This window comes from Salmo salar, unplaced genomic scaffold, assembly GCF_905237065.1.
Source record: "Salmo salar unplaced genomic scaffold, Ssal_v3.1, whole genome shotgun sequence".
Taxonomy (NCBI): domain Eukaryota; kingdom Metazoa; phylum Chordata; class Actinopteri; order Salmoniformes; family Salmonidae; genus Salmo; species Salmo salar.
The window spans coordinates 88,954-101,017 of NW_025550934.1; the positions used below are offsets into that span (position 1 = coordinate 88,954).

General features: G+C 47.2%; 1 protein-coding gene across 2 annotated transcripts in view; it reads right to left on the minus strand.

Annotated features, from left to right (window-relative positions):
- Positions 1-10,801, minus strand: part of LOC123740272 (E3 ubiquitin-protein ligase RNF19A) — a 40,675-nt gene extending 29,874 nt beyond the window's left edge. The window contains exons 1-2 of one of the 2 annotated variants that reach the window (XM_045714121.1): positions 10,602-10,801; positions 10,100-10,571 (exon numbers count right to left, since the gene is read on the minus strand). In XM_045714121.1, coding sequence (XP_045570077.1) covers positions 10,100-10,571; positions 10,602-10,767 — 638 coding nt within the window. In that variant the 5' untranslated portion in view covers positions 10,768-10,801. Of the gene's footprint in view, positions 1-10,099 lie in introns of both variants that reach the window. The other variant, XM_045714120.1, reaches the window with a different exon arrangement.
- Between the last annotated feature and the right edge of the window lie 1,263 nt (positions 10,802-12,064).

Genomic DNA, 12,064 nt, shown 5'->3' on the forward strand with positions numbered 1-12,064 from the left:
TGTGGCTTTAATGAGAAAGGGGGGGGGTCAGTCGTTCTCACCTGGCCAGACGACAACATCCTGTCAGAAAGCGCTCCAGGCTGGATCATTGGCAGGGCGTGGACATTAACACCCGCCAAATACATATAATATAAATACAAATAAATAAATAAAATGATAAATATATTGGTAGTTAAGAATGTCTCTTTCACCAGCCACGTTGGGCGGGTGGTTATTCTGCAAGGCGCTACGAATAAAAACAGTCCCCCCCCCCAAAAAAAAAACGAAGTAATGAATGAACACGTGTGAGTCGGGTTAGAATGCTGCAGTTTTTGGGGTTTTCAAAGTGTTTCTGCCGTTTTGTTTCATTAGATGCTGATCGCACATAGAAATAGAGATCCCAGATCCCCCCCCACCCTCACACTGCCTGACAGGGGGAGATGTGTGTAATGATAAGACTCGTTTTTGGAGGCGCTAGGCACGCACAGGCCTTAAAAGTTGGTCTAATTTACTGGAAAGTTTACAAAGTGACACTTTGTCCTTGTGTTTCTTGGCTATTTACATTGTTTTGTTCACCAAGCTCCGTTGTTTTTTTCCCCCCACGTTAGTTTGGGAGTCTGCTGCTTCAACTGATTGTGAACGCGAACGCCTCAGTCAGTACCCTAATCTCTCTCTCTCTCACACACACACACACACACACACACACACACACACACACACACACACACACACACACACACACACACACACACACACACACACACACACACACACACACACACACGCACGCACGCACGCACGCACGTGACAGGCCTCGACCTCGAGCGGTCCCGTTAGCTCAGGGCAGCTAAACATTGTCTCTGATATTTTTATTAAAAGACAAAAAAAAGTAATTAAGTTCAGTAATATACCACATTACTTCATACTAATACATTTCTGGGTTTTTTGATGTAATTATGACGAAACAAATATTTTGTCTGGTAAAAACTAATCTGAGTGGCTGGTAGACCAAAAAGTTTATTTTAAGCCCTGATCAGTGGTGATGGAGGCTGGCTCAGTGAGGACCAGGACTCTTAGAGCTCCTCTCTGGTAGGAGAGAGAGGGGAGGCCCAGGGCTCTTAGAGCTCCTCTCTGGTAGGAGAGAGAGGGGAGGCCCAGGACTCTTAGAGCTCCTCTCTGGTAGGAGAGAGAGGGGAGGACCAGGGCTCCTCTCTGGTAGAAGAGAGAGGGGGGAGGCCCAGGACTCTTAGAGCTCCTCTCTGGTAGGGGAGAGAGGGGGGAGGCCCAGGACTCTTAGAGCTCCTCTCTGGTAGGAGAGAGAGGGGAGGCCCAAGGTTGCTGGTTCGAATCCACGAGCAGACTAGGTGGAATAAAAAATATATTGATGTGTCCTTGAGCAAGGCACTGCTTGTGTAAAATCGCTCTGGATAAGAGCATCTGCTAAATGATTTAGACAGTAGGCTAATGGATGGACCATCGGCCCTCTCACACCACTGAGGGAGGCCTCGTCTCTCCTTCCTCGCTCCTTCCTCTCCTTTCCAGCAGGTCAATGACTAACAGACAGCAGCCGCAGCTCCAGCCAAAGTCCATTCTTACTCAGTCAGCAGGTTTAGGGGGGGAAGAAAAAGCCTGTTTTAAAAAGGCCTAACAGAACGGTTGGTTGTTGCTGTCTCATGTTAATAGCATCACGGAGGACGGTTGGTTGTTGCTGTCTCATGTTAATAGCATCACGGAGGACGGTTGGTTGTTGCTGTCTCATGTTAATAGCATCACGGAGGACGGTTGGTTGTTGCTGTCTCATGTTAATAGCATCACGGAGGACGGTTGGTTGTTGCTGTCTCATGTTAATAGCATCACGGAGGACGGTTGGTTGTTGCTGTCTCATGTTAATAGCATCACGGAGGACGGTTGGTTGTTGCTGTCTCATGTTAATAGCATCACGGAGGACGGTTGGTTGTTGCTGTCTCATGTTAATAGCATCACGGAGGACGGTTGGTTGTTGCTGTCTCATGTTAATAGCATCACGGAGGACGGTTGGTTGTTGCTGTCTCATGTTAATAGCATCACGGAGGACGGTTGGTTGTTGCTGTCTCATGTTAATAGCATCACGGAGAACGGTTGGTTGTTGCTGTCTCATGTTAATAGCATCACGGAGGACGGTTGGTTGTTGCTGTCTCATGTTAATAGCATCACGGAGGACGGTTGGTTGTTGCTGTCTCATGTTAATAGCATCATGGAGAACGGTTGGTTGTTGCTGTCTCATGTTAATAGCATCACGGAGGACGGTTGGTTTGGCCCATAGTGAGACAGGGAGAAGAGGACCGGGAGGACGGTTGGTTGTTGCTGTCTCATGTTAATAGCATCACGGAGGACGGTTGGTTTGGCCCATAGTGAGACAGGGAGAAGAGGACCGGGAGGACGGTTGGTTGTTGCTGTCTCATGTTAATAGCATCACGGAGAACGGTTGGTTGTTGCTGTCTCATGTTAATAGCATCACGGAGGACGGTTGGTTGTTGCCGTCTCATGTTAATAGCATCACGGAGGACGGTTGGTTGTTGCCGTCTCATGTTAATAGCATCACGGAGGACGGTTGGTTGTTGCCGTCTCATGTTAATAGCATCACGGAGAACGGTTGGTTGTTGCCGTCTCATGTTAATAGCATCACGGAGAACGGTTGGTTGTTGCCGTCTCATGTTAATAGCATCACGGAGAACGGTTGGTTGTTGCCGTCTCATGTTTATAGCATCACGGAGAACGGTTGGTTGTTGCCGTCTCATGTTAATAGCATCACGGAGAACGGTTGGTTGTTGCCGTCTCATGTTAATAGCATCACGGAGGACGGTTGGTTGTTGCAGTCTCATGTTAATAGCATCACGGAGGACGGTTGGTTGTTGCTGTCTCATGTTAATAGCATCACGGAGGACGGTTGGTTGTTGCTGTCTCATGTTAATAGCATCACGGAGGACGGTTGGTTGTTCTTGTCTCATGTTAATAGCATCACGGAGGACGGTTGGTTGTTGCTGTCTCATGTTAATAGCATCACGGAGGACGGTTGGTTGTTGCTGTCTCATGTTAATAGCATCACGGAGGACGGTTGGTTGTTGCTGTCTCATGTTAATAGCATCACGGAGGACGGTTGGTTGTTGCTGTCTCATGTTAATAGCATCACGGAGGACGGTTGGTTGTTGCTGTCTCATGTTAATAGCATCACGGAGGACGGTTGGTTGTTGCTGTCTCATGTTAATAGCATCACGGAGGACGGTTGGTTGTTGCTGTCTCATGTTAATAGCATCACGGAGGACGGTTGGTTGTTGCTGTCTCATGTTAATAGCATCACGGAGGACGGTTGGTTGTTGCTGTCTCATGTTAATAGCATCACGGAGGACGGTTGGTTGTTGCTGTCTCATGTTAATAGCATCACGGAGGACGGTTGGTTGTTGCTGTCTCATGTTAATAGCATCACGGAGGACGGTTGGTTGTTGCTGTCTCATGTTAATAGCATCACGGAGGACGGTTGGTTGTTGCTGTCTCATGTTAATAGCATCACGGAGGACGGTTGGTTGTTGCTGTCTCATGTTAATAGCATCACGGAGAACGGTTGGTTGTTGCTGTCTCATGTTAATAGCATCACGGAGAACGGTTGGTTGTTGCTGTCTCATGTTAATAGCATCACGGAGGACGGTTGGTTGTTGCTGTCTCATGTTAATAGCATCACGGAGGACGGTTGGTTGTTGCTGTCTCATGTTAATAGCATCACGGAGGACGGTTGGTTGTTGCTGTCTCATGTTAATAGCATCACGGAGAACGGTTGGTTGTTGCTGTCTCATGTTAATAGCATCACGGAGAACGGTTGGTTGTTGCTGTCTCATGTTAATAGCATCACGGAGGACGGTTGGTTGTTGCTGTCTCATGTTAATAGCATCACGGAGGACGGTTGGTTGTTGCTGTCTCATGTTAATAGCATCACGGAGGACGGTTGGTTGTTGCTGTCTCATGTTAATAGCATCACGGAGGACGGTTGGTTGTTGCTGTCTCATGTTAATAGCATCACGGAGGACGGTTGGTTGTTGCTGTCTCATGTTAATAGCATCACGGAGGACGGTTGGTTGTTGCTGTCTCATGTTAATAGCATCACGGAGGACGGTTGGTTGTTGCTGTCTCATGTTAATAGCATCACGGAGGATAGTTGGTTTGGCCCATAGTGAGACAGGGAGAAGAGGACCGGGAGGACGGTTGGTTTGGCCCATAGTGAGACAGGGAGAAGAGGACCGGGAGGACGGTTGGTTTGGCCCATAGTGAGACAGGGAGAAGAGGACGGTTGGTTTGGCCCATAGTGAGACAGGGAGAAGAGGACCGGGAGGACAGTTGGTTTGGCCCATAGTGAGACAGGGAGAAGAGGACGGTTGGTTTGGCCCATAGTGAGACAGGGAGAAGAGGACGGTTGGTTTGGCCCATAGTGAGACAGGGAGAAGAGGACCGGGAGGACGGTTGGTTTGGCCCATAGTGAGACAGGGAGAAGAGGACCGGGAGGACGGTTGGTTTGGCCCATAGTGAGACAGGGAGAAGAGGACCGGGAGGACGGTTGGTTTGGCCCATAGTGAGACAGGGAGAAGAGGACCGGGAGGACGGTTGGTTTGGCCCATAGTGAGACAGGGAGAAGAGGTCCGGGAGGACGGTTGGTTTGGCCCATAGTGAGACAGGGAGAAGAGGACGGTTGGTTTGGCCCATAGTGAGACAGGGAGAAGAGGACCGGGAGGACAGTTGGTTTGGCCCATAGTGAGACAGGGAGAAGAGGACGGTTGGATTGGCCCATAGTGAGACAGGGAGAAGAGGACCGGGAGGACGGTTGGTTTGGCCCATAGTGAGACAGGGAGACGAGGACGGTTGGTTTGGCCCATAGTGAGACGGAGGGTTGAGTGTGTGGTTTGGCCCATAGTGAGACAGGGAGAAGAGGACCGGGAGGACGGTTGGTTTGGCCCATAGTGAGACAGGGAGGGTTGAGTGTGTGGGTTTTGGCCCATAGTGTAGCCAGTCTCTCTCCTGCTCCAGCCCTGTACTCTTGACACACAGCCCCACCCAGCCCAGCAGGGCTAAAGTTCAGCTGGAACCATCGGCCCCTCCTTCCCAGAGCTGGCTGCTCCAACATGTGCGTTCTCTCCTCTCAGTCAGTCCCTCTCTACAGGCTGGATTCTGGACTGACCTCAAGTTCCCCAAATCCCCTCTGACCAGCAGCGCTTTCAACTGCACGGTGAAACCAGACAGCAATACAGAAACACTCTGACTACAGAGCTGTCGTTAGTAGTAAACATTACATGAAATGTCGTCCAATACTTGTTCAGCGAGTCAGAGGCAGCAAGTTGTTGTGCCAGACACCAAGCAACCTGAGTCGTGTGGCGGCCATCTCATCAACACAAATCATTCATATTTCCTGATGTTCAGAGATAAACCTGATACATGTGAGAAGGCATTAAAACACTCAATAGCTTTCCTGGCTTCATTATGATCTTTCAACAACAACAACAACAACAAAAATGGCGTCAGCCAATTGTGAACACGTTCTCTCTTTATCTTGTACCGGAATAGCCCTAAAACTATCCTTATTGATATGAAGTGTCATAGCACCCCTAAAACGATCCTTATTGATATGAAGTGTCATAGCACCCCTAAAACTATCCTTATTGATATGAAGTGTCACAGCACCCCTAAAACTATCCTTATTGATATGAAGTGTCATAGCACCCCTAAAACGATCCTTATTGATATGAAGTGCCATAGCACCCCTAAAACAATCCTTATTGATATGAAGTGTCATAACACCCCTAAAACTATCCTTATTGATATGAAGTGTCATAGCACCCCTAAAACTATCCTTATTGATATGAAGTGTCATAACACCCCTAAAACTATCCTTATTGATATGAAGTGTCATAACACCCCTAAAACTATCCTTATTGGTATGAAGTGTCATAACACCCCTAAAACGATCCTTATTGATATGAAGTGTCATAACACCCCTAAAACGATCCTTATTGATATGAAGTGTCATAGCACCCCTAAAACTATCCTTATTGATATGAAGTGTCATAGCACCCCTAAAACAATCCTTATTGATATGAAGTGTCATAACACCCCTAAGACTATCCTTATTGATATGAAGTGTCATAACACCCCTAAGACTATCCTTATTGATATGAAGTGTCATAACACCCCTAAAACTATCCTTATTGATATGAAGTGTCATAACACCCCTAAAACTATCCTTATTGATATGAAGTGTCATAACACCCCTAAGACTATCCTTATTGATATGAGGTGTCATAACACCCCTAAAACTATCCTTATTGATATGAAGTGTCATAACACCCCTAAAACAATCCTTATTGATATGAAGTGTCATAACACCCCTAAAACTATCCTTATTGATATGAAGTGTCATAGCACCCCTAAAACTATCCTTATTGATATGAAGTGTCATAACACCCCTAAAACAATCCTTATTGATATGAAATGTCATAACACCCCTAAAACAATCCTTATTGATATGAAGTGCCATAACACCCCTAAAACTATCCTTATTGATATGAAGTGCCATAACACCCCTAAAACTATCCTTATTGATATGAAGTGTCATAACACCCCTAAAACTATCCTTATTGATATGAAGTGTCATAACACCCCTAAAACTATCCTTATTGGTATGAAGTGTCATAACACCCCTAAAACGATCCTTATTGATATGAAGTGCCATAACACCCCTAAAACTATCCTTATTGATATGAAGTGTCATAGCACCCCTAAAACTATCCTTATTGATATGAAGTGTCATAGCACCCCTAAAACAATCCTTATTGATATGAAGTGCCATAACACCCCTAAGACTATCCTTATTGATATGAAGTGTCATAACACCCCTAAGACTATCCTTATTGATATGAAGTGTCATAACACCCCTAAAACTATCCTTATTGATATGAAGTGTCATAACACCCCTAAGACTATCCTTATTGATATGAAGTGTCATAACACCCCTAAGACTATCCTTATTGATATGAGGTGTCATAACACCCCTAAAACTATCCTTATTGATATGAAGTGTCATAACACCCCTAAAACAATCCTTATTGATATGAAGTGTCATAACACCCCTAAAACTATCCTTATTGATATGAAGTGTCATAACACCCCTAAAACTATCCTTATTGATATGAAGTGTCATAACACCCCTAAAACAATCCTTATTGATATGAAGTGTCATAACACCCCTAAAACGATCCTTATTGATATGAAGTGCCATAACACCCCTAAAACTATCCTTATTGATATGAAGTGCCATAACACCCCTAAAACTATCCTTATTGATATGAAGTGCCATAACACCCCTAAAACTATCCTTAATGATATGAAGTGTCATAACACCCCTAAAACTATCCTTATTGATATGAAGTGCCATAACACCCCTAAAACTATCCTTATTGATATGAAGTGCCATAACACCCCTAAAACTATCCTTATTGATATGAAGTGTCATAACACCCCTAAAACAATCCTTATTGACATGAAGTGCCATAACTTGTGTGACCAATAAAAAATAAGGAGAAATTGGACATCCTTGTTTAGTTCCGCATCTAATGTTGAATCTCTGAAGTTTCATGGGATAATTTAACAGAGCTGTTACTATTATTGTAAAGTGTCTTAATTATATTGGACCAAAACCCCCCCAAAAATCGAAGAGTCTCAAAAAAATTAAATAATAGCAGCAAATAAATAGTTGGGCTTTCCTACAATGTTCTTGTATAATATCTTTGGCATCCATCTTGAAATGATCCTCTTCCAACAGTCTACTATTGAGTTTCCAATAACTCTTCAGTTTATTAACTTCAGATCCATTCATATTGAAAGATAAGAATATAACTTTATGATCAGTAAGAATTGGATGGTTCAATAGATACCTTGACTACAGTGTTATCTAATGAATTAGAAGTGAATTCAGTACCCAAAACCATACCACCATCTTTTGCAGTTAATTGTCAATCTGATGATTTTCCATTTCTTTTTGTTCTGGAAGTTTCCATGGAACATTAGACAAGCTAGTTTTTGAGCTAGCTGGCGGATATGGCTAACTTAATTGTTTTAGAGGTGAATAACTTGCAGAAAGTTATCAATTACTTTGGTAAACAAACTAAACCATATTCATACGGGGATTTATGACCTTAGAAATGATCAAATTGTCATATTTGGGTAAGAAAATCCAATAATTCCTTCAGCTACCAAAAAAATGTATCTGCACTGACCACCATCTGCTCAGGATTGTTTTCTTGTTGGAAGGTGAACCTTCGTCCATGTCTGAGGTCCTGAGTGCTCTGGAGCAGGTTTTCATCAAGGATCTCTCTGTACTTTACTCCGTTCATCTTTGCCTCGATCCTGACTAGTCTCCCAGTCCCTGCCGCTGAAAAACATCCACACAGCATGATGCTGCCACCACCACCATGCTTCACCGTAGGGATGGTGCCTGGTTTCTTCCAGACGTGATGCTTGGCTTTCAGGCCAAAGACTTCAATCTTGGTTTCATCAGACCAGAGAATCTCGTTTCTCATGGTCTGAGAGTCCTTTAGGTGCCTTTTGGCAAACTCCAAGCGGGCTGTCATGTGTCTTTTACTGAGGAGTGGCTTCCGTCTGGCCACTCTACCATAAAGGCCTTGATTGGTGGAGTGCTGCAGAGATGGTTGTCCTTCTGGAAGGTTCTCCCATCTCCACAGAGGAACTCTGGAGCTCTGTCAGAGTGACCATCAGTTTCTTGGTCACCTCCCAAACCAAGGCCCTTCTCCCCTGATTGCTCAGTTTGGCCGGGCGGCCAGCTCTAGGAAGAGTCTTGGTGGTCCCAAACTTCTTCCATTTAAGAATGATGGAGGCCACTGTGTTCTTGGGGACCTTCAATGCTGCAGAAATGGTCTGGTGCCCTTCCCCAGATCTGTGCCTCGACACAATCCTGTCTCTGAGCTCTACGGACAATTCCTTCGACCTCAAGGCTTTGCCTTTCGAAATCATGTCCAATCAATTGAATTTACCACAGGTGGACTCCAATCAAGTTGTAGAAACATCAAGGATGTTTAATGGAAACAGGATGCACCTGAGCTCAATTTACAGTCTCATAGCAAAGGGTCTGAATACTTGTTTTCGCTTTCTCCTTATGGGGTATTGTGATGTCATTATGGGGTATTGTGATGTCATTATGGGGTACTGTGATGTCATTATGGGGTATTGTGATGTCATTATGGGGTATTGTGATGTCATTATGGGAGTATTGTGATGTCATTATGGGGTATTGTGATGTCATTATGGGGTATTGTGATGTCATTATGGGGTATTGTGATGTCATTATGGGGTATTGTTTGTAGATTGTTGCAGATTTAAAATAAAATGTTTTATCCATTTTAGAAAAGGTGCCGTAACAACATTTTGAAAAACTTCAAGGGGTCTGAATACTTTCCGAAGGCACTGTATGTGCGGTGTCCCTCAGGGCAGTTGCCTTGGGCTGTTACTCTTTTTTTTACAAATGATTTGCCCCTTGTCTTAAAATAAGCTAAAATGACTTTGTATGCTGATGATTGCACACTCTTCACATCAGCACCTACAGCCAGTTAGCTCACAGACTCTTAGCAAGGAGTTACAGACAGTGTCAGAATGGGTAGTTAACAATAAAATTGGGTTAAAATACATCAAAAACCAAAAGCATTGTATTTGGTTCAAAGCCTTCTCTTAGACCAGTGGTCACCAACCTTTTCTGAGTCAAGATCACTTTAAGTAAAAATGCAAGTCGAGATATACCGCTCAACATTAACCAATTAAAAACAGCAATGAGGTTTGTGCAGTAGGCTACATGCCCAATACATTATCACTGCACATTGCCTGAGGTTCTTACCAGCAGTCTGCCCTGTGTGTGTCTGTCTGAGCTCAGGTTCTTACCAGCAGTCTGCCCTGTGTGTGTCTGTCTGAGCTCAGGTTCTTACCAGCAGTCTGCCCTGTGTGTGTCTGAGCTTCTTACCAGCAGTCTGCCCTGTGTGTGTCTGAGCTTCTTACCAGCAGTCTGCCCTGTGTGTCTGAGCTGAGCTGAGCTTCTTACCCGCAGTCTGGGGCGGGGCACCAGCGGCAGTCTGGGTCGGCCACCAGCCATCGCCTCAACATGAACTCCTCGTACTTCTCCATGAGGGGCTGGTCTCCCAGGATGATGCGGATGTCGTGGGGGTTGAACCTCTCAGAGCACTCTGGACAGCTGATGTTGACGCGCGACTCACTGATCTCTATCCGTAAGTATTGGCGCAGGCAATCAGCACAGGAGCGGTGGTGGCAGGTCATGATGTCTGGGAAACTGTCCCGAGAGTGACGTAGAAGGCACAGAGGGCACTCGAGCAGCTCTCGACCCCGGGAGGAAGAGGAGGAGGAGGAGGAGGAAGAGGACGCCCCGAGGGAGGAGGAGGTGCAGGCAGCTCCTGCTACTGAGAAGGCAGAGTTCTTATCGTTTAGCATGAGGTCTGAGTGGGTGCCGTCTGTGCTGGCGATGCCATCCACCCCTCCTTCTCCTCCTCCTCCTCCTCCTCCTCCTCCTCCTCCTCCTCCTCCTCCTCGGAGCTCCTTGGACTTCCTCTTGGGGTCCCGGCGCCGTCTGAACAGGTTCCCCACGGACAGGCGTCTCTTCTTGGGGGCCTTCTTGACGGAAGGCAGGCTGACTGAGGAGGAGGACTGAAGGTCCCGGTCAGAGTCCATGGTTTGGTGCTTCTGAAGGTTCATCATGTCTCCAGAGGGATTCTGGGGGGGGCGCTGCCCAACCCCTCACATGGACAGGGTTAGGGGGGGAGGCCGGGGGAGAGACGGGGGGACGGGGAGAGGGGAAGGGGGACAGGTGTCTAGGGAGGCACGCAGGGTTTAAGCCATGGTGGTTGTCGTCAGTCCTTTCCTGGGTCTTCGGGGCTCAGAGGGGCTCCTTGTTCTGTCAGTCTGAGGAGAAACGAGACGGAACAAACTGTTAATAAATATTAAAAACACCAAGCATCTACGTCCCCCGCTACCGTCCAGCGTACCGTCCCCCGCTACCGTCCCCCGTTACCGTCCAGGTTACCGTCCCCCGCTACCGTCCAGCGCACCGTCCCCGCTCTACCGTCCAGCGCACCGTCCCCCGCTACCTACCGTCCAGCGCACCGTCCCCGCTACCGTCCAGCGTACCGTCCCCGCTACCGTCCAGGTTACCGTCCCCCACTACCGTCCCCGCTACCGTCCAGCGTACCGTCCCCGCTACCGTCCCCGCTACCGTCTAGTGTACTGTCCCCGCTACCGTCCCCCGCTACCGTCCAGCGTACCGTCCCCCGCTACCGTCCAGCGTACCGTCCCCGCTACCGTCCAGCGTACCGTCCCCGCTACCGTCCAGCGTACCGTCCCCCGCTACCGTCCAGCGTACCGTCCCCCGCTACCGTCTAGTGTACCGTCCCCCGCTACCGTCTAGTGTACTGTCTCCCACTACCGTCTAGTGTACTGTCCTCCGCTACTGTCCAGCGTCCCGTCCCCCGCTACCTACCGTCTAGTGTACCGTCCCCCGCTACCGTCTAGTGTACTGTCCCCCGCTACCGTCCAGCGTACCGTCCCCCGCTACCGTCTAGTGTACTGTCCCCCGCTACCGTCTAGTGTACTGTCCCCCGCTACCGTCTAGTGTACTGTCCCCACTACCTACCGTCCCCCGCTACCGTCCCCCGCTACCGTCTAGTGTACTGTCCCCCGCTACCGTCTAGTGTACTGTCCCCCACTACCGTCTAGTGTTTGTTTCTTTCATCACATTCCCAGTGGGTCAGAAGTTTACATACACTCAATTAGTATTTGGTAGCATTGCCTTTAAATTGTTTAACTTGGGTCAAACGTTTCGGTTAGCCTTCCACAAGCTTCCCACAATAAGTTGGGTGAATTTTGGCCCATTCCTCCTGACAGAGCTGGTGTAACTGAGTCAGGTTTGTAGGCCTCCTTGCTCGCACACGCTTTTTCAGTTCTGCCCACAAATTTTCTATGGGATTGAGGTCAGGGCTTTGTGATGGCCACTCCAATA